This window comes from Ictidomys tridecemlineatus, chromosome 7 (assembly GCF_052094955.1).
Source record: "Ictidomys tridecemlineatus isolate mIctTri1 chromosome 7, mIctTri1.hap1, whole genome shotgun sequence".
In the NCBI taxonomy this organism is placed as follows: Eukaryota; Metazoa; Chordata; class Mammalia; order Rodentia; family Sciuridae; genus Ictidomys; species Ictidomys tridecemlineatus.
The window spans coordinates 156,950,544-156,973,486 of NC_135483.1; the positions used below are offsets into that span (position 1 = coordinate 156,950,544).

Sequence of the window (22,943 nt, forward strand, 5' to 3'; positions counted from 1 at the left end):
GACAGGGACCCAAGATTCTGGCAGCTTCTTCTGTCTTGCTGTCTGCATCCTCCCTTCCCTCATCTGCCACGGCATGAAAGGTACCCCTTGAATCACTGGGTGCCACTGAGAAAGGTAACAGTCTTGTCTTAAGATTTGGGATTTTTCCCCAGAAATAAATCTGTTATAGGATTCATTATAAACAACAACAATAAAGAACTACAGAAGTAAAATAGGTGCTTTTTTCCTCTTCCCAGAATGCCATGCAGATTGTGGGTTTTATGGATCATGAAGCTGAGTCTGTCTTGGAAGTGGTGGCAGCTGTGTTGAAACTAGGGAACATCGAGTTCAAGCCTGAATCACGAGTGAATGGTTTAGATGAGAGCAAAATCAAAGATAAAAATGGTAAGTCGAAGGAGAATCACCTTGTTTAGGAAACTTGTGTTGACTTTCTGCCCAGTTTTAAATCTAGAAAGTAAAATTTTTGTTTTGCATTGGTTTGAAAAAGCTTTCTTCTAGTGAAACTCAACAGAAATATAATTGCAGTTCAGTTTTTGTGTGTATGTGTAGTGCTGGGCTGGGGACTGAGCCCAGGACCTTGTGCATGCGAGGCAGGCACTCTACCAACTGAGTTAAGCTACCAGCCCTGTAGTTAAGTTTTAAGCTTTTTAATTTAAACAGGTTAGATTGTTGAGTTTGAGTGCAATTTAAAAGGAACAGCCTAAGCCTTGGTAATGATTATCAATATACATGTAGTCACCTTTTGTGTCTATCTTCCCCTGCTCCCTAACAGAGTTAAAAGAAATTTGCGAGTTGACTGGCATTGATCAGTCTGTTCTGGAACGAGCATTCAGTTTCCGAACAGTTGAAGCCAAGCAGGAGAAAGTTTCAACCACACTGAATGTGGCTCAGGTGGGTAAATCATAATGGACAGAAAGTGTTTTGATGGTGTTTCTATATGAAACTTTACTTGCAGGCTAGTAACTGTCATACTATGTTCCAGGCATTCTAAGCACTAGGGATAGTGATAAATTCAATAGATAAGGATCCCTGCCCTCAGAGAGCTTAAAATTTTGGCAGGGGGAGGTGGGAGTGTTTTGAGCATAAGAGTGACAGGATCTGCCCTTTGTTTCACTGGGTCATTCTGGCTGATTGTGGAGGGGAGAGAGGGGAACAAGCAGCAGAACTCCCTAACCCAGAGATGATGGTGTCTTGGACCATGTGGTTGCAGTAGCTGAGTCAGTGAGATGTGATCCTTTTGTGGGTCTGGTTTGAAGGTGGAGGCAGCAGGGCTTGCGTATGCCTTGATGAATAATAACAAGAATCAAGGGAGACTAAGTAGTTGCCATTTACTGATTTGGAGAAGGTCATGTGAGATGCCAGTTCTGTGGTCAAATGGCCAAACTGAACTCCTGGCCTTTCTTACTGTACCACTTTGAGGTAGAGTGAAATGTTCCTAAGACACAAATCTGAGCTGCAACCTTCTTTCCTGTTGATTGAAGTTAAATGGACATCTGTTTGCATGGATGGATGTGTAGGCAGAACCAGGCAGCATCTGGAGCCCGTTACAATGTAAAACTCTTTGTGCTGTGGCTTAGAAATTTTCCTACCAGTCAATACTGGTCTGGTCTAGAATTAAATGAGTAATTCAGGACTTTTCCCACTCAGGCCTACTTTGTTTACTCAACTATGTTTTTTTGTCTGATCCTCCTTGTAACTAGCTTTAAGCATTTGTAAGACAGTAGGGTAGAGTTCAGCCTCTCTCTTGTTCTAATTGGAGTTAGACTTTCTTGCTAACCCAAGAATGCCTGCCGCCCTTTGCTTTCCTTCAATACTGAGATCTTATTTTACATGAGTTACTTGGATTGTGGAAAATACTATAATTTTATGTACATGGAGATTTGGTTTGTAGCAGTCCTTCCCTGGTTGTACTGTTGTCTGACTTTCTGAATTGCTGCAGCTGCTGTCATGTCTGTCTACTTCAGCCCTCCTTGGGGGACTGACTGCATGGAGAAGATGTTGAGAGCCTGAACAGCACACCCACCCACTTGGGCCCTTGGTAGGGAAGTAAGGGATCAGGGAAGGCTTCATGGAGAGATTGAAGGATTTAGATGTATAAAGAATGGGTGAAAGGGCATTTCAAAAAGAAAGCATTGAGAACAGCCAGCTTTGGAGCACATATCAGGAACAGGATCAGTCAAGCTTGGCTGGAGCTTTAGATTCAGGAAGAAGATTCAGAGCAGTGTGGCTAGGAAGGTTAAATTTGGGGTCAGAGTGGAATGTCTCCAGCAGAGGTTCTTAGATTTAGGCATGCATCAAAATCACCTGGGTGGCTGCTAAACACCCCTTGAGTGTTTGATTCTGTGGGCCTGGGTTAGGACCAAAGAATTTACCTTTTTTTTTTTTTTTTTTTTTTTTGGTAACAAGGATTGAACCCAGGAGTGCTTAACCACTGAGCAGCATCCCCAGCCTTTTTTTTATTTTAATAATTTTTTTTTAATTTTGAGACAGAATCTCACTAAGTTTCCAAGACTGGCTTTGAATTTGCGGTCCTCCTGCCTCAGCCTCCTGATCTTCTTACTGAGAAGGATCCACATTTCTTCTAAGTGCAGTTACCACCACTGCTACTGCTACTGGTTCAGGATCACATTTTGAGAGCCACTATGTGTGGATGTTTTAGTGGCCAGAGTTGAGGTCGATAAGTACACAGTGATGCCATGAGAAAGCCTGTGTTGTTTCAGGAGCCCCTTTGAGGACCTGTGTCTTTTGGATCTGTTTTTTTATTGTGTTTTGCTTTTTATTCATCCTCTGTGAAAACCCAACACAGGCGCCTCTTTTCGATAAGCTTATCTGAGTTACCTTATTATCACTGGTAGAATTTTTTCCACAAATTTTTAACCTGTGGATGAAAGAATTTGGCTTGAGATCCTCAGTTTTTCAGCACCTTCGTTGAGTGTGGCTTTTTTGAAGTCGTGGTCTGGGTGTGTGCTTCTACCCATCTTACTGCCTGGCAGAGTTGGATTTCTACGAGAGTGATTGGTCTTATTAGCTTTTTCTCACCGTTTCATTGCTTGGCCCTCAAGGTCATAGTTATCCCCTGTGCCTCATTTTCCCCGGGGCATTCAGATCTGTTCCCAGATAGGATGACTCATATTAAAATAGAGGATACCCAAGACAGTTTTTCATTTAGTTTTTACAACATAGCTCTCTCCTTGGCCTCCAGGGTCCTGTGTACATAATCCAGACCCTACACGACCTTAATCATTGAGCAACATCCCCAACCTTTTTTTATTTTAATAATTTTTTAAAATTAAATAAAGTCAGTTTATTGCTTTATAGTTCTCTAGGTGCTGTACTTATTTACCTGTCAGTTGTCCATCACCCCCATGTCGCTGCTCATTCCTTCTGCCTGTCTGAATAGCCACCCACTTGCACCCACCCAAGAAGCCTTTCTTGATCACTTAGGCCCCCAGATTCCCCTTCTCCGAACTCTTTTTCTCTGCAATTGGGTCTTGGCCCTGTGATTGTTTTGTTTGTGTCCGTTTGATCTCCCTCGCTCTACTGCAAGCTTCTGGAGAGTGGTTTCCATGTCTGTGTATCTCTGGGTCTCCACCTTGCTCATTCCATCCAGGGCCACCATCTCCCACCGTCTCACAAGCAGATGCCACCTGCAGTTTTCCTCTGTGAGTTTCATGCAGCCACAGAAATGCTTAGACTCTGTGCAGTGTGCTCAGAATCTGAGGGTGAATCAGTGTGCTTGCTATTTCCCCTCATTTCTACATTCCTTGTAGATTCCTTGTAGATCCTTTCCCCTCGTTTCTACTTTCCTTAGAATAAACATCCCTGCCCTTTCTTCTTTATTGGATGTTATTGTGGGGATTAGGTGGCATGAATTGGACTCAGAAGTGAGGGATAGCAAATTGATAGCCCCTGGGGCCAGAGATAGCTCAGTAGGCATGTCTTATTTGACTAAAGGGTAGTTTTGCTTTTGTTTTGATTATTTTCTTTTTCAGTGTTGAGTTTGAATGCCTTTGACCTAGAATGTGTCTCCTCACTGCTTCCTGTTCATTCTTATCCCAAGTCCCTAAGAGCATTTGAGTTGAGGTCCCTTCAATGGACATTTGTTTGAAAGAAGCAAAGAAGATCAATATTGGCTGTGAATACACCTTAAACACCATAAAGCAGTTTCCCAGAATAAGTTGTCACTGTTGTTCTGTTGCACATTGAAACGATGCTTTGTAGGAGGCAGATAGCATACCACTAAAAAAAGCTGGATGACATTAAGATGAAAAAGGGTTTATTTACAAATACGTAGTGTTTTGAGATTGTGTGGTGTTTTGAGATAACTTAAATTTACAAGAAGGGAAAGGATTAAGAAATGATAGAGGCTCATGAGACTGTAGTAGGAGAAATGGATACTTCAAAAATCATAATGAAAATCCATTGTAGACTCTGTGCCAAGCTCTGTTGTAAACACTTGAATTACCTATTTAATACAGCGAAAACTAGGAGAAAGGGTATTGAAGAAAGGATGTATATCCAAATTACATTTCTCTGTCTTAGCATTTTACATGCATCTTCTACTATTGAATCATACCCTTGCCCCCTCTCTTCCAACACCCCCTTGCTTTTCTTTTTGCTTTTTTTTTTTTTTTTTTTTTTTGGCCAGTTTCCAGATATATTTTCTACTCTTGATTAGAGCAGCTGAGAGATGGGGAGGGAGTTTTGGGGTTGACAACAAAGTGTCCAGTGAAGGGAAAGAGTGCAGTTCTTTTCATCTGTGATCCCAGGGAAGTGAGTATGTTATTAATGTTATTATGCTTCATTTAGCTAGAAGTGTGAAACAAGAATTCCCACACAATCTGACAAGCTATGCTCTCTGTAAAATTACAAATGTGCCAGTTTCATTTAACGGCAAAACCCAACTCTCTACTTACAAGTAGCAGACTTCACTCATGGCCAGTGTGTTAAATACAGAGGCAGAATCTCCAGCTTTCCTCTCAGGGGACCAGCCCCAACTACCCCAAGAGAACAAGTATTAACCAAACTACTGGTACTGTCCACCCTGGGCACCTGCACTAACCCCTTCCAGCGTTTGGATTCTAAGACATACATGTTGGGCTGGGCTGTGGCTCAGTGGTAGAGCACTTGCCTAGCATGCGCAAGGCCCTGGGTTCCATCTCCAGTATTGCAAAAACAAAAACAAACAAACAAAAAAAGACATTTTGTGTCTTTATTCCTTCTTTGTCAGGTAGCCCTGAACATCTTTAAAAATAAGCCTGTAAGGTTTTTATCTTCATTATACCAATTTATACAAATGGACTGCGGAGAATACTTAGAAAACACTCAAAAGACTAAGCACAAGAAAATTTACAGATTTCCATCAGTTTGAGCCATTTGAATGTGCTTTCATTTTCCTTTTCTATGTGTAGGATTTTAAAAAAATTTGCTGTATTACATATGCAAATTTTTCATTTTCACACAATGAAACATTTCCATTTCATTACTCAGTTTCATAACCATTTTTCTATGATGACTGTATAACATCATAATTTATTTTATTATGTCTTTATTGTTGGACTTCTAAATGGCCTCTGGTTTTTCTCTGTTCTCTAAATTGAGATGAATATCTTTATGGCAAGAACTTGCAATATTTAGACTTAGTTTCCTGGGATGCAAAAAGGAAAAGTGACTGTGTATAAACAGTTTGCCTAATTCTCTTAACGGCTTGACTTTCCATCCAGAGTAAAATAAAAACTAGTTCTAAAAGAAATTTGAAATAAGAGGGCTTTAAATATTTTAAAAATATTTTCATTACTTTGTGGAAATTAAGCATTATGGTAATTGTGGGTATTAAGCTCTTCTTTTTTTTTAAATAGGCTTATTATGCCCGAGATGCACTGGCTAAAAACCTCTACAGCAGATTGTTTTCATGGTTGGTAAATCGAATCAACGAAAGCATTAAGGTACTCAATCTTTATAAGCAAAGAAATCAGTTGTAATAAATGCTGTTCACAAGGTAAACATTAAGTTGGAGAAAGTTTAGTTTTATAATCAAGATAATTGATTGCTACTTAAAACAATTATTCCTTAAAAGGACTTTACCTGTATAAGATTGAAATTTGCTAGGGATTTTGTTTATTTTGTCTTGCCATGTATGTTTTATCTCACTGGTAAGTAGGACAGTGGTCTTTGAAGAGTTACTCAAAGTCAGAATTCTAGGACCCAGTCCTGGCTCATTTGCTAGCCAGCTGCATAGACTTGGCTTAAAAGGTCACTTTGCTTTTCTGGGAATTGATATGTTGTTCTTTTAAACAAGGGTATTGGACTAGGTGATTTTTAAAGACCATACCTTTTTTAAGATTTTTGTTCTTTCTGTTTCTCTTTCTCTCATTCTCTTTCTACTTGTTTCTCTTTTTCTTCTTTATGTTCTTTCTTTTCCTCCTTTCTTCTTTCACTTTTTCTTCCTTTCATTCTTTCTTTTCCTCCTTTCTTCTTCCCTTCCTTTATTAATACGTCTAATGCCTTTTTAAAATTGTCACCTATTATTAAAATTTTCATTCCTAAATTCTCTGTTTAAAAAAAAACAACTAAATTTTCTAGTTAAGAAAAACAATTAGCATGTCATATATGTCATTTATAGTATTATTATGCCTAAATTAACTCTTTAATTTGAAATTTTTTTTAAGGCACAAACAAAAGTGAGAAAGAAGGTCATGGGGGTTTTGGACATTTATGGCTTTGAAATTTTTGAGGTAAGGTTTTAAAAACTCCTAGTAATATTTTATTAAAGTGGAACAGTTTCGAATTATATTTTATAGACAGCTTTTATGATAAGTAACTATAACTTTGCAAATGTAACAAAATTTGGTGGTATGTGTATAAGTGCTGGAGTTATTATTTGGAGACATTGCTGTTTAAACAGAATTTCTCATTAGTACTTGACTTCTCAAGTTGCAGATTTAAAATTCTTACTTTGAGACTTCTAATAAGTGGCATGACCATTACGCCTGGGGCTATTCATTCATTTATAGGTTGTTGTAATGAAAAAACCAGGAATGGGAAAACTGGGTGTTGTCTTGGCCTGACTAGGGCTGGTCACTTCAGCTCAGACTCAGAGGAAAGTCTGGATCAGATGATTCCTAGAGTGTCATTCAAGTCTCATCTGGCTGAATGATCTTGTGGTCTTGCAATAAGGAATTCTATAGAAGTCAAAATAATTGCTGCACAAGTTCAGAGTTAATTAAAAAAAAAAAACTCCATGCTTGCTACAAATTAAATATTTAAACATTAAAAGCTTAAATTTTCTTTTTGCTGACTTTGACATTGAGAAACACAATATGGACCTATTAAAACACTGTCACTTTTAGGAGTAGTGTTTATTTTGAGTCAAGGAAATGACAGGTAGATCTGGCTCCTCCTCTCTCATTTCTCTCCACTACAAGTAATTATTTCTGAATTCCTTTAAGCTAACCCAGGCCTTCCTAGCAAATTCTTTTTTCTGGTAACATTCATGTTGATAATAGTACCTTCTCCCTAAGTCATGTTCCATGCTTAACAATTGGGCATAAATACTTACTAAGGGCTGATTGTGCACCAGCATTTTGGAAATGCTGTGTATTGTCCGATTGAATTTTCAGAACAAACTCATGAAGTAGCAGCTGCTACTATCCCCATTTTACAGATGAGAACATAAGACCCTGATGGTCAAGTGACTCCCCTATAGGATGTGGCTACTAGGCAGCAGACACAGGAACTACACCTGAGACCTAATATTTTTATTTATTATTTTCTTTCCTACTAGGATTGAGATCAGGGCCATTTCCTCACCTTTATTCCCTAACTCACAGGTTCCTCAGTATCTGGAAATAAGGGTGAAAAAAAAAAGTGTTGTGATAAGTCTGTGATTCCCCTGTTGCTGTACCCTCCCCATCACCCCCAGCTCCTGGCCAAGGTTGGGCGCTGTCCCAGATGAAGTGTGTGTTGGCGGCTACCCCCTGTAGAGTTCCCAGAACACAGCTCTTCAGTACAATGTCTGCTTGTACTGAGGCCCCTTTATCAGAATCTGCAAAGAAAGGCTGCCAGTCCCTTGGTAAAAGGGAAGAATTTGAGGTTTATAAGTTAGAAGAATTGCTTGTGTATACTCAGAAATCCCTCTGCCCAAATTAATTTCTTGCTAGCAAGACCTCAGGTTACTGTCACTTAATTGGCAGGACGTCAAAGTCATTCCTCATAGCTGGCAGGGAAAAAGATTGCTTACCTGGTACAGAGCTGATCTAAATTTAAATGGTCTCATGAGCAGCACAGATGGTAGACAGAGATTTTACTAGAAAGTAGAAAAACATATAGTCAATACTGTTTGTAAAATCAAAGATACTGATTTTAATTTTGTCAGGAAAATAAAAAGATTTATTGATCTTAAGCCCGTGAGCAGGTGCTTAATGTCCTAACATAATACATGGAAACTTAAAAATACATAATAGGATTATGATGGGATATCACTTTGTTTTGTCTTCAGTGTGCCCTAGCATCTCATGGGAAAAGACACCTAATAGCACTCAAAGGAAAATGAGTTAGACATCATGAGCAACTGGTATCACTTCTCAAGGTTTTGTTTAGTGCCTTCTTGGCCAGATACCAAATGATAAACAAGACAGAGATGTCCTGGTCTTCTTGGAGCTTCCTGTCTTGGCCTTAAGACCGAAAGCCTGTTGCTCCCTGAAGACAAGTCTTATTGGATAGTGAGATCTAATCAAGACACTAGGTTACTCTTTTGAAAGTGAGTTTGCTTTTGAACCTAATCAAAACAGAAATTGTGTGTTCCTGGGTAAAATATCCTTGAAGTTGACACTGAGTGGAATACCTTTCAGCAATCCAGAGATATTTTTTCACTTATGGTTAATTCAAGTCTCTCTCAGTGTCTTGATGAACTTGCCTTCCCTCTGCAAATGATGGTTCATTATCACTTTTTTCGGTACCACCAGGGACTTCAGTTAAGGAAAATGAGTGCAGTATATTTATAATTCTCTTCTTTCACTCCTTAGAAGGAATACTTTAGGAGTTCTCAAACTCAGCTGCATATTGGAATCACCTGGGGGACTTTTGAAAATTCAGATGTCCACACTGTACCCAGAAGCAATGATATCAGAATCTCTAGGGGTGGGGCCATGGCAACAGTATTTTTAAAGCTCCTGGGTGATTGTAGTGTGCAGTCCAGGTTGAGACAAATTGCTTTGGTAGAAAGTAATCTCCAGAGACAACTGTAAGTTCCAAACACCTGTGATGTACAAGTTGTGTGGCCTCTGTGCACAATGCCCTGATGAAAGACATCAGGCCTCACCCCTTGTCGTGTCAATATCGAAATCGGATTTCTGCTTGTACATTTTTACTATTCTTTTTTTTTTTCTTTAATATATATGTATTTTTAGTTGTGAATGGACACAATACCTTTATTTTGTTTATTTGTTTTTATGTGGTGCTGAGCATCAAACCCAGTGCCTCAGATGTGCAAAGCAAGCACTCTGCCACTGAGCCACAACCCAAGCCCCATTTTTACTGTTTTTAAATTAAACTTTCAGCTGGTGGGAAAACCTGTCAATTATGTCAGTAGCAAATCTTCTGGTTGCCATAAAATCATTAACTATTAAGTTTTCTTTTTCATGCAGAAAATGATTTATTTTTTTCCACTTCCCCCTCCCAGTTCCTTGAGAGAATTAAGATTTGATTTTTTCAATAATTAAATTATACTCCCCATTTTTTTCTGATTAATTATTCTCTCCATTTTTCTCTCTAAACCTTCTCAGATTGATCATCAATCTTGATTTTTTAATAAACAACTTGTTAATGTTTTATTTTTATAAATAAAATTTATTGGGGGAAATTCATAATAGAAATTTGGTGGGGGTACCTTTAGATACTTTTGTCTGCTTTTTGATACTGAATTGCAGTTTTTTTTTTTTTTTAACAAATTATTCACAGACGTGTCCCAGTTTGCAGCCTACACTTTTCCTGAATTCTCAACAATATTAGAACATGTGGCAATGTAAGGAAATGTATAATATTGAACTCTAGGAAGCCCAGCTAATTAAGGACTTAAATAAGTACCACAAGCTGAAGAATAAGGGGTCAGAATACAGGAGAAGTATTCAGAATCTATGCCAGTGCACAAAAGAACAATTCTATATTTTTTACCTGGGTGAAAATAAACTGATAAAGTATAAATCAAAACCTGCCTTAGTTCTTCAGTAGAAAACAACAATAGAAATTAGGAGCTCTACCTTTTAGAATGCCCTGGGCATCACTTTAAAATTTGGACAGTAAGAGTCCAGAACAGTTTTTAACGTGTCTGATTCTGCCTCAGTGACCTACCTCACTGAGAGTTCCCATGGAAACCTTTTTCAGCTGAGCTGGTGGGAACCTTTCACTCCCTTTGGTCCCTCTCTAAAGGGAAAGGGGAATCTGATGCATTAAACCATGGGATGATGACACATAGATTTGACTGCCCTGCATTCCGGTACCAGCTGGGTGAATAAGCTCTGCCTTGCTAGCTGCATGTGATCTGATGTCAGTTTAGAAAACAGATTATGGAACGTTGGTACTGAAAATAGAGTAACATGAACTACCTTTCATAGAAGAAAAGAACCTAGCTGTCAATCCTGGTAGAACACTGATCCAGCTTTCCAAAGGTAGAAATTATAATCCAAACACCCCACACATTCTTAAAATTGAAACGATGGTCTTTGATTTCTGAGAAATATTTATTGTATCTCCATAAAAGAATGAATATTATTCTTTAAAAAATGATATTATATTCAAAAGTAAGTTGAGAATTTTGAATTGATTTGGCTCTTTTTCTGAGTAGTTAACCTAATAGGTATCAAATTGGCAAGTAGTTCACTAGAAAGTCAAATTAATCATTAATGTTCCATGAACCAAAGCAGATAGCAATAACTGATTATTTCATTTTTCTTAGAGTTGAGCTGGTTTCATCCAGGCAGAGTGCTAGTTATTTTTAATTTTGTACTTCTTACCATGTTGCCCTAATGCACCTCGTGTATAATTAAAAGTACTCGTGTATAATAAGATTATAATAGGCTCAATATAATGATCGTTCAAATAAAACAACCTAAAACTTGGGTAAGAGACAGTAGCTTAATACGTCTGTTGCATGATTATAGAACTTGTTTTCTAAGTTGTTTCAGTTCTGGCTATAGTCAATACCTTCTGTTCTAGTTTTTTACCTTCATTTTTATCCTTCATGTGCCAGAAAGCTTATAGCTGAAGAAGGAGACAGAGTTTAAAGTAGATTTGAAAATGAAAGTGGAAACATTATGGAGACCGTGTGTGTGTTTTATTTTGTATACATATAGTTACTCTTGCTCTTTTTCAGTTAAAGCCTATTTAAAAATATTTAAGAAGTCATGATAGTATTGTTTTTCTTGCTAATTTACCATATTTGAGTATGGAAGAAAAATGTCACATATTTAAAGGCAAGTTTTTTAAAACTTCAGCCACTCATTCAAATTTATGAATAACTAAAAGACAATATTTAAAGTCAAATGTTTTTCTTTTAAATTTTGAGGATATATTTTAAGTTTACTTTCTTAAAAAAGCAGTTTTTGCCTTGGTACCTGTTTCTTAAAAATGGATTATAGTTGAGCTGAGGCCATAGCTCAGTGGCAGAGTGCTTTTCTAGCATGTGCAAGGCACTGGGTTTGATCCTTAGCACCATACACAAATAAAATAAAGGCATTCTGTCCATCTACAACTACCAAAAAAAAAAAAAGGATCGTAGTTAAGTGCTTGTTGTTTAAAATCAGTGATATAATTGGGGACTGCCAAAGACTTAACATCAAGTGAATTTTTGCTGGGACCAACAGCACATTTAATAGCATTATTATAACCCAGTTTCTCTAAATTTGACATTGCACTCAAAATCCTATAATTTCATATATTAATGAACTGTTTGATTTACTATGTAGGACATTTCATGATAGTTAACTGTAGAATTGCATCTGACATATTATATCCAAGATTTGATCTAAAATGGAAATGCTGAATTATAAGAAACATCAGTTAAATTTTTAATTCACAGTAGTTTTTGCTAAATAAGTCACAGTCTTTTGAGTTCGAACTGCTCACTATTTCCAACACATGATATTCACCTGCCAAATTCTTCCTCTGTGACCATTTCAAACACAAATGGGACAAAGCTGCCTCCTATATTCATCTCTTCCTTTTAATATTTATTGTTACAAGCTTTTAAAAAATATCTACCTTAAAGAATATAAGATACCCCGAGCCTGTTCTGTTGCCAAGGAGAATGTGCAAATAGGCCAGTATTTTTGATAATTTTTTTGAAATCATTTCACGTGGAAGTTCATGATTGATACTTAGGAGTATAAACTAGTCATGAACTCAGCTGGGAGTATGATTTTCTGTTTCTTTGATGTTGAAAGGATGGGCTTTTAGTCTAGAATTTTTGAGACAGAAACCCTAGAGTTTCAAATCTTGGTATATTATATACTTCCAAATATAGAAAGTGCTCTCTCTCCCTGTCTGCAGGGTAAATACAGCATGAAAAAGCATAGAACCCCAGCAGCTTGGGGTTCCCTGTGTTCTCTGAAGCTCTGTGTCAAGGGTGGGCTTTATTCTGAGTTTCACTCAAAGGATCATAAAATAAAATTCTTACTATGTACTTGTTTGCACATGCTTCTAAAAGTTTTAGTCTTATCTCTCAGTCTTTGTGGATCAATGTGGGTAAGGTAGTAGAGAAAAATTCCATGCGGGGAGCATGGGTAGAAAACGGGAGACTAGACTAGTCATTAGCGAGGGTCAGCTCCTGCCCACTTCCTCCTTTGGAGACTTTGATTCATGAGACTGGCATATGGGAGAGGTGCTGGCTACTCATATAGTTCTTGACAAACCAAAAAAAGCATTCAAATGTAAAGCTGCTTCAGGGCCTTCATATTCATGTGATGATTTCTAGACTCAGTGTAGTCATTTTATAAAGGGGGAGGGGTAACTCATGTTGAAAAGGTCATGTTAATTTATAAATGTATAATTTATAATTTATATACCTGTATAAATGGAAAGATGTGTTGGCCTTGTGCAAATTGGAGTTTTTTGAATGGTTACCAGGCTGATTTTTTTTTTCAGATTATTGCTTGTTTTTTTAAGTTTTTCCAAGCTATTTTTTTAGTTATTTTTATTTTGAGGGCTACTGAGGTTTGAACTCATGGGCCCTCAATCACTGAGCCACAGTCCCAGCCCTACTTTTTCATTTGATTTAGAAACAGGGTCTTAATGAGCTGCTTAGTGCCTCGATATTGCTGAGGCTGGCTTTGAATTTTCAATTTCTCTTGCCTCAGTCTCCTGATCCACTGGGATTATAGGCATGCACCATCCCGCTTCGCTTCAAGTTAATTTTAAATTGTGTGAAAGTCCTATTTCCCCCCAAATTTGGACAGTGTCAACAGTTGGAATTTATATCACAAGAAATGGGTCTTTAGCCTTCAGTTTTGGCAGTTTGACCATTTGAGAGGTTGGAATTGTGTTCATAGTAGATGCTGATTTCCTTAAGGAAGTATGTTAACCTCTACATTGGTGGTCGTGGTAGCCTCTTTGTTTGGGAAATTTTTTGCTGTTTGAGTTTTAGCAACAGAATAAGGTAGGAAAGTCAAGTTTTTGTTCTTGGGTCATCTCCAGGAGAATACTCTCTCCTTCCCATCTTATTTGCTTTTGAAAGGAAGGCCTAGGAAGGTATTTACAGGAATGGGTCTCAGGGATACTGGAAGTGAGGGTACTTCTGCCTCTTGCTGAATCTCTTCAGTAATCAGTGATTTGACAGCTGTTTCTACCCCTGACTCTTTCTTTAGAGAGATATGGGACTTGGTTACAAATCATGCATGTTTCTTTTCCCTTATCATTTAGAATTAGAAGCATTATATTCTGATGCTTTAGGGCTTCTGGCAGTTTATATGATTTATCAGTATTTTAATCAAACTTTTTATCCTGAATAGCTCTCCCCTAGCTATACATCCCTGAGACACCATATCGTAGATATGGTTGCCCTGTCTTTTGGATTATTTGGACATGAGTCTTGATCTAAAAAGTTCTACACCCATCAAAAATAATAGTCTGAGTGATAAAAGCAGTCCTTTGCAGCAATGAATAACTCTCAGTAAGTGCTTACTTTTAGAAGTCCATTGCTAATTAAGAACTGACTGCATTTTGTGTGATCTGTCCCTCTGCACCAGAATGCAGTAAGTATGAACCGTGTGCTGTGCCAGTCTGTCGCATGCTCCCGTGTTAATAGCCTCTTAGCCGTGTGAGTTTTGCAGTAAATGGTTGTTGATTAACTGTGTGGTTATAAAATACAGAATTTGTGCTGGAGTTTTTAAAGATCATAGCAAATTTAATTTAGCTCTAACTTAATTCTTAATTTGTGTTGTTAACTGTGAAGCTTTGCCTCTGATCCCTAATCTTCCTGTGTGTTCTTCATGATCCTGTTTTAGAAGTGTATTGCAAGCTGTTCATAGCCACATAATGCATCTAAGGACACCAGTCGCTTTCTCCTTCCTTCTCCTCATTATTTGCCATTTGAAAATTTAGCATAATTGTGCTGAGATAGCTCTTTAAGCATAGACCTGCAAGTAACAAAAAGGATTTGCTCCATGCATTTTTTTTTAAAACAAACCAAATATCTGCTTGTATTAGCCATTAAAATTGTGTTTTTCATTTGTGATAGTAGCATTATATCAAGACATATTTTACCAAATCAAGAATGCTTAATTTTCTAATATAAAATGGCATTATGCTGGTTAAAATAATAAAAAGACATTGGGACTAAACTGACTTCAGTCTCTAATCAAAATCGTTAGCTCTGAGGTTTTAAAAACTTTGTGTGAAAATGAGTATTGAAAAGTAGATGTTTGTCCTTTAGCAGGAACCTTCAGGATTTTGAAAAAAACAAACAATTAAATTTAGCATTAAGAAAATTAGTCAGTGATAGTGCTTTTACATGTGTCATTTATGGTTTGGAGTCAAGCATTTCCTCAGATCGGGTCATCACTAGTGACTAGAAGTCCTTAGCTGACTTCCAGGAAAGAATGTGGCCACATGCTGCATCATAAAATTATCATCTTAAAATTTGTAAGAGGTACAAACAAAGTTGAATTTAAAAGACGGGCTTTCAAATTACTCCATAACTCACTGCTTTAGTCATTCGTGGAGGGGTGTGAAGGCCCCTTGCTCTGCAGAGTCACAGTGAGCAGTGAGCTTTGCTACCACCATTACACGTGGACCTCTTTGTTCTTTACACTGGACTGGCTGCCTCGGTGGCCAGGTTTGCATGGGGTGGAGTCTTCCTGTCCCTTGTGAGAAGGGGCAGGAATGAGAAGCTCTATAGTCGGATCCACTGCTTCCTGGAAGGTGTGGGTCTAGGTGAAGTGTACTCCTTCAACAGAAGGTGTGTTTTGTGCCTTCAACACGTGCAGCCATATATTAAGCCCTGACAATTGTTCCAAATGGTTTAGGGGTTTCTATTGGAGAATCCACAGTAGAGAACCCTAGCCAGAAGGAGAAAATGCTGAGACTCAAAAGTAATGAAGTGTCGATCTTCTAAGAAGAGAGAGGTTGTTTCTTGCTAGGGAGACCATTTCAGTGTCTTATTTCCCTTGGGTCTCTATTTGGTAGGTGCTTCATTCATTCACTCACTCATCTAGTCCATGATGAATACTGGGAGGCACAGGACAGGCCTGGGAATACAGTGGACAAGAGAGCATGGTCAGCCCATGCCCTCAAGGAGTGTACAGTTCATGGGAACATGACTGTGAAACAGGTCAATACACATGTCCACATGTATACACACATATTCATGTAGCACGGTGCCTGAGGAATATCTGAACCTGGATTGGGGGTCAGGGTGGGACTGACAGGTCAACTCAGGAGGATTCTGTTGCTCTCTGAAGGCTCGCTTGAGAATGGAAGATTGAAAAGTTGGTGACAGATTATGACACTCGTTATCTTTACTGATTGTCCAAGGGAATTTTTTTTTTTAACCATGAGTGCTTCTCTGTCAACTAAAAAGCTTCATCCTTCCAATGCTGCATCATTTGTGTATATTCATTCATTCACTTACTCGTGAGCCATTGCCCACGTGCCTGCAGAGGAGCTTTGTGCTGGACCATGGTTAAGTCTGAAAGACAATGTGTGGCATTTCTCATGGATTGAGACGTCTGCGTGTCATTGTTACGGGGAGCCAGTGAGTGTGGTTTATAAGTCTTCTTCATTTTCTCCACACAGGACAACAGTTTCGAGCAATTCATTATTAATTATTGTAATGAAAAGCTACAGCAAATCTTCATTGAACTTACTCTTAAAGAAGAGCAGGAGGAGTACATACGGGAGGTAATGTAGAAATGCTTCTTTAAAATATTGTACCTATCTTACTCATAATTAAATTTTGTATTCAGATAGCTGTTTAAACTTGACCACAGAATCAGGTTTATCTAAGTTTAATCATATTGTATCTTCTAAAAATCTGTTTGGCATGACATCCATGCTAATTTTCTTATGTACTGTGCAGCCGGTATCCAGCATAATGCTGGCACAGAGTAGATGATCAATAAGTATCAGCAGATGGACTCTAGTCTCATTGGATTCCAGGGTAATGATGTGAAATAATAGTATATTAAGAAAATAGTCACAGATGAATGAACAAACTGTTGTGGCACCTCCAACCAGTGTACTGTTGCTGTGCCATAAAATAACACTATAGAAAATGAAGAAAAATAGGTGATTTTAGTAATGATTTTACTAAACCATTGGCCTGTAGAAGGCCACAGAGTTGGCCGCTGTGAGGGGATCAAAGTTGTGAGGGATTATGACTGCAAAGGGACTGTGTGAGGGAATTTGAGGGACTTATTGTGGTGGTCACATGACAATATGCATTTTCCAAAACTTTGAGAACTGTATACCAGAAAAAGTCAGTATCACTCTTAAGTAGTTTTGAAAATAGTTTGAGACTTTGTTTAATCTTGAATAGCATTGATTTTCAAAATTTATAATAAAAATAAGTAACATTTGTCAAGTGGTTACTATACACCAGGTAATGGATTAAGTGCTACATGTGGGTTGACTCATTTAATGTAATTTAACAATAACCAGAGGTAACATTTGCAAAGCCCCTTTGTCTTTTTGTTGTTGGTGGTGGTGTTGTGGATCAGCAAAGTATTTTCATCTTTAATGCTGTAGCACACATTTGGTTTTCATTCTTTAATATTATAAATAGTCATTTTTTCCCCAAAATATGCACTTATTTCTTTCAAATCATGAAAGGAAAGAATTATTTTATTGTATTTATGTTTTTACTTATTTTATTTCCTTTTATTTGCTTTAATAGCATTTTAGCAATATCATTACTAAAGTCACCTATTTTTCTTCATTTTCTAGAGTGTTATTTTAAGCCATCAAGGACACTAAATCTTTATTTTTTAATCACATTATAGATTTTTCTAATGTGATTATTAATCCTGTGACTTAGTAAAACTATCTATTTACTCTTACAACAAATCAGCAATATTTCATCTTTGAAGAGTGATCATTATACTTTAGAAATGTTTCAGACTTGTCTGGCATCGTTGGGTAATGTAAATATCTTAAAAGCAAGAATTGTGCTCTTTCTGTTTTCTCATCGTAAAGCAAATACCCAGACTTTTGATGTGTATCTTAAAAATAGTTTGTACAGATTGTCTAAAACACTTCTTAGAGTGCATAGGAAGACCCCTGCTGGCTTTATCAATTACATTTCTATCCTTTAGAAGAAAAATAAATGTTTACACTTAAGGATGAAGTGTAAGCAGACACAGATTGCACTTGGCCTTGCTGATTTGGCTTTGTAGCTTATGGTAGAGCCAGTGCTTAGGTTTTTGTGTCTTTCCATATGTTGAAAATACTTTGTCTTAGCACTGGGCTTTTTGTACACTAGAAATGGTTAACTGCCCTACAGCTTAAATTGACTCTAAAATTAATTTTTTCTTTGTGATGACAAATAAAGATCAGAAAAGTCTAGGCCTTGGATTCCTGGGATCAAGTTCTGTCTTATTTCCTTATAAACATTGTAAATATACACAAAGTAATATTGACCCAGCAGCCTGTCGAGTAAATATGGCCCAGAGCCAGTGAAGTGCATGGGAAATGGCCACAGATGGGAGAGTGGAATGGGAGGCGGGCTCGGAACAGGTCAAGGGTGTCTGCTGCAATCAGATGATGTTGGTGGTGGACTGCTGCGTTTAAGTAAGTTTTAAAAGGGAACCAGAAGAAGACATTTGCAGCATCAATTCTATAAAGAAAATGAATTCAGAGAGAAAGAGAAATTTGGTTAGATGGATGAAATTTTCTTTTGGATGGTGGTTTTGTGGCATCATCATTCAGATTTGATTTTGTTCTATTTTGTCTTTTAGGACATAGAATGGACTCACATTGACTACTTCAATAATGCTATCATTTGTGACCTAATAGAAAATGTGAGTACTTTTCTAAAGAAATTTATGGTAATATAATTCATGACATAAGAATGACCTTGCTGCCTTTGATGTTAAGCATCCATGTTTTCACTACTTTACGCTTTTCTTGAAGGAGCTACTGTGTTTTGGAGGCTTTACTGTAGTCCTCAGAGATCACTCACAGTTCATATTAGCCAGAATCCCCCATGCTGATCCTGTTGCTGTATCAAAATCCTTTCATGAACTTCAGAGGTCAGACCTTTACATGCGCCATCCTTTCTTGTGTGGTTGGAAACCAAATCTAATCCATGGTTCCTGGGAACGTGAGTAGTGATCAGAGAAGGTTCAGAGCAGTCTACTTCATCTCTAAAACTCTAATGACCTCTTTTTTTTGGGAGGGGGGCAGGTAGCAGGGATTGAACTCAGGGGCACTCAACCACTGAGCCCCATTCCCAGCCCTGTTTTGTATTTTATTTAGAAACAGGGTCTCACTGAGTTGCTTAGCACCTTGCTTTTGCTCAGGCTGGCTTTGAACTCATGATCCTCCTGCCTCAGCCTCTCCTGAGCTGCTGGGATTACAGGCATGCACCACCGCACCTGGCTCTAGTGACCTTATTGTACTGTTCCAGTTAAGATAAAGGAGGCAAAGAGACAGCTTCTGGAGCTGAATTAAGTGGGACCCCAGAGGTGGCTCAGGTTCAGGGAATGTATGCAAGAGGGTAATGCATATGTGACTGCAGGTGGCTGAGGTTCCTGGGATTTTTCATGTGCAAATGTGAAAAGGCTCCAAATGTGAAAAACTGTTGGATAATTTTTAGAAAACTTTCTGAACCTAAGGCATTTATATTTGTTTTTAAATCATATTCTATGGTTTATTGTAAATGGATTAATTTTAGGAAGACCTATTTGTGTGTGAAAACAGGAAACTCTTTTGTTTTATACTTAGTATTATTAATACCCCGGATCTTGAAAAAGTGATTTGAAACAATGTGTGCACTTGTCCTGTAGTCTTTGTAGCTGTCAGGACAGGTGAATGCTGTGTTTCAGGAATGCCATCACAGGCTCTGAAAGAACAGCAAACTATTTCTAGTCAATGAGTCCTTTTGGAAATTACATAATTAGCCAGTGATTTTTCCAGTGATATTCAAGATATTCTTGAAAGCTGCATCTTAGATTAAGTTAATTAAAATAATGACTACTTTTCAATGAAATTTAAATTTTATTTTTAAAAAATATGGCCAGTAAGCTGGGGTTGTGGCTCTATGGCAGAGCAGTTGCCTCTCACATGTGAGGCACTGGGTTCAATCCTTACCACCATATGAAAATAAAACAAAATAAAAAAAAAAAATAAACGTCATTAGAAAGGAAAGATAAAAAAAAAAGAAAATAAAACAAAATAAAGATATTTTGTCCATGTATATAACTAAAAAAAATTTTTTTTTAAATCTGGCCAGTGTTAGAATGAGAACACCAATAGTCCACATAAAGTATTTAAAGCTATAGCCTAAAATCTAGAAAATCAGTCGATTTCCTGAAATTTTTTCCTGGTAAATTTTGTGACCAATGCAATTTGCTGTGAGAACTTGATAACTTTCAAAATTCCTGAGTAACTTTTTTTTTTCCCCATACACAGTGCACTGATTATTTCCCTTTAGGAAGGGGCAAGGAAAGGTAATATGCTTAACTTAGCACCGAATCCCCTTGCATATATGATTGAAGAAACTCATGTTCATTTAAGAGTCTGGGTACATAAGGGAAGCACTTCCTTCCAGAGCCATTAAACAATAATGTTTATTCTGGGGATGTTATGAACACACTTGATTCCTAAGAGTCCACACTTCCCCTGGGTTTTGTCTGGAATGAATACATGCTGGTCACAGGATGTCATGGCCTTGTGAGGAAAAAAGAAGAGGAATGGGAGCCTTTGCCTTGGTGGAAATGGGAGGGGTTGATGGTCAGTGGAATGGATTGTTTTTGGAATTAAGACTTAATGGGCCCTGTAGAGGCAATGCAAGGAACAACTTCTTCTATTTAGCAAAATAGAAGATTTGCTAATTCCTGATTCAGTTTAGCACTGTCTTTTCTTGAAATAAACATGATCATAGGGTCTGAATACACCACAAGTAAACTGTCGCACATATTTTAATATCCATTTAGATATTTTATATGGAGTAGGAATTTTATTCTAAAAGACAGTCTTGAAAACAGCTTGATTTCAGTGATCATTAAAAGCAGAATTCCAGATCACAGCATTTTATTTTGAATACATGAACAGTTTGGAAACATGAAATCAATTTAAAGTTCTTAAGGTGTGAATCTGATAATGGCCTTAGGAGGCTGCTTTGTGATTTATGACATGTTATGGAGACTGCATCATCACGTTTGTTTTTGACTTTCTGACTTGTTTTTGAATCTTGGAGGTCTGATGAATTTCAATTCTACTAAATGTGGCAGAGTTGACTCCCAGGATCTGTTCTGTTGGGGGAGGGAGACACTAATACAGACACTTGCACCCACACACACCTGGGACACTGGGAAAGAGCTGACTTCCCTGGTTTTTGTTAATTGTTTTGATTCTCCGCTTTTTTTGTTATAACTAAACAGAATTTTCTTGTGACTAAGTTAATTGTGTTTGAAAGTATAATCAGGACTAATTATTCAAACAATACCATGAGGAAGGAAGGAAACATTTTTATTTCCTTTCTCCCAGAACACAAATGGAATCCTGGCCATGCTGGATGAAGAGTGCCTGAGGCCCGGCACGGTCACTGATGAGACCTTCTTAGAAAAGCTGAACCAAGTGTGCGCCACCCATCAGCACTTTGAGAGCAGGATGAGCAAGTGCTCCCGGTTCCTCAATGACACATCTCTACCGCACAGCTGCTTCAGAATCCAGCATTATGCTGGCAAGGTATGGGGGCTGGGAGGACCCACCAGGCCTGCAGTGCATTCCCACAGGGAGAGTGCACCACAGAGACAGGTATTCCGGACACTGTTCCCTTCAGAGGATAAATCCACCCCCAATCCGATCATCAGTGTTCAATAGAAATTGGATCTGGTCCATGCAGAACAAAATCCTGTTAATACAGAGAACTGAAAGCAAATTCAGTGGACTTAATGAACAGTCCAAACATATTTTTTAAATAGACTTCATTATTTTTCAAATGCTAAGCTCTCCTGAAAACAAAAACAAAAAAAACCTAACAGTACTAATAAAGGAGATTAATTAATAAAAATTGGAAATCACTGAAGAGTTAGAGTAGGTTTTGAAAGCACAAACCATTTAGCAAAAATAATGAATTCTTAGATTGATTTTGAAATAATACCAGAAAAGATATCTGTCTTTTTTAAAAAAGCTCTTATTTATTTGGTTAATGTTGTGGAAATTAATTTTATGTCATCAAATCTATAAAGATAATGTTAAAAACAATTCTGATAATAGGTTAATTTAGAATCCTAAAAAATTAGATTATTGATTATAGATTATAAAAGGTTGGGGCTGGGACTCAGCGGTAGAGCGCTTGCCTTGCACAGTGAGGCACTGGGTTCGATCTTCGGCACCATAAATAAATAAATAAATAAATGAATGAATGAATGAATGAATGAATGAATGAATAAATAAATAAATATTAATTGGTGCTAATACCTTCTTTATTATAATTAAGATCACATACTTTCAAAGAAAAACCTTAATTATGTGTTTAGTCAAAAATAGATAAATGTGGTATATCTGAAATATTTCATTTCAGCTTTGGTACTTTATTTTTTCCATTAATCTATGTTATTAAAAGGTACATTCCTGATTAGTTTTTCTGCTGCTCAAGTATATCTCTGAAAATGATACCATTATTTCTGTTTTCCTTGCTTTTAAACAGACTAGAATTGGCACATATAAACCAAAAAATAAAAGTAAACCTCAGATTTATGTTAAAACGGCTCAAAAAAATCTAAACTCCTTTGAAAATGTTATGATAACACTTGTGGAGTTAATTCTTGTAAATCTTGAAAGGTAATAGCATTCACTTTGATCTCTTCTGGTAGGAAACAGAATTTAAACTTGGAGGCCAGTTTGGCATCAGTGTGCCTGATGAACGGGGGTTTGGGAGGGGAAGGAAGTAGCTGCCATGTTGATAGCTGCTTGGTGTCGCTGTGTGCATCATGCCCACTATTGAGTCCCATGTGCTGCTCGTAGGTGCTGTACCAGGTGGAGGGATTTGTTGACAAAAACAATGACCTTCTCTATCGAGACCTGTCCCAAGCCATGTGGAAGGCCGGCCATGCCCTCATCAAGTCTTTGTTCCCTGAAGGGAACCCTGCCAAGATCAACCTGAAAAGGCCACCAACAGCAGGGTCACAGTTCAAGGCATCCGTGGCGACGCTGATGAAAAACCTACAGACCAAGAACCCAAACTATATCAGGTATTTCTGGCCCAACCAAATTCTTTGACAATACAAATG

At 37.7% G+C, this 22,943-nt stretch overlaps 1 protein-coding gene across 5 annotated transcripts in view; it reads left to right on the top strand.

Annotated features, from left to right (window-relative positions):
- The window catches only part of Myo1b (myosin IB), a 168,438-nt gene that overhangs the window by 116,720 nt on the left and 28,775 nt on the right, over positions 1-22,943 (top strand). For all 5 annotated transcript variants that reach the window (XM_078017761.1, XM_040294619.2, XM_078017760.1 and 2 more), the window contains exons 10-17: positions 237-384; positions 773-891; positions 5,859-5,945; positions 6,669-6,734; positions 16,285-16,389; positions 18,444-18,506; positions 21,196-21,396; positions 22,678-22,904. In XM_078017761.1, coding sequence (XP_077873887.1) covers positions 237-384; positions 773-891; positions 5,859-5,945; positions 6,669-6,734; positions 16,285-16,389; positions 18,444-18,506; positions 21,196-21,396; positions 22,678-22,904 — 1,016 coding nt within the window. The remainder of the gene's footprint in view (positions 1-236; positions 385-772; positions 892-5,858; positions 5,946-6,668; positions 6,735-16,284; positions 16,390-18,443; positions 18,507-21,195; positions 21,397-22,677; positions 22,905-22,943) is intronic.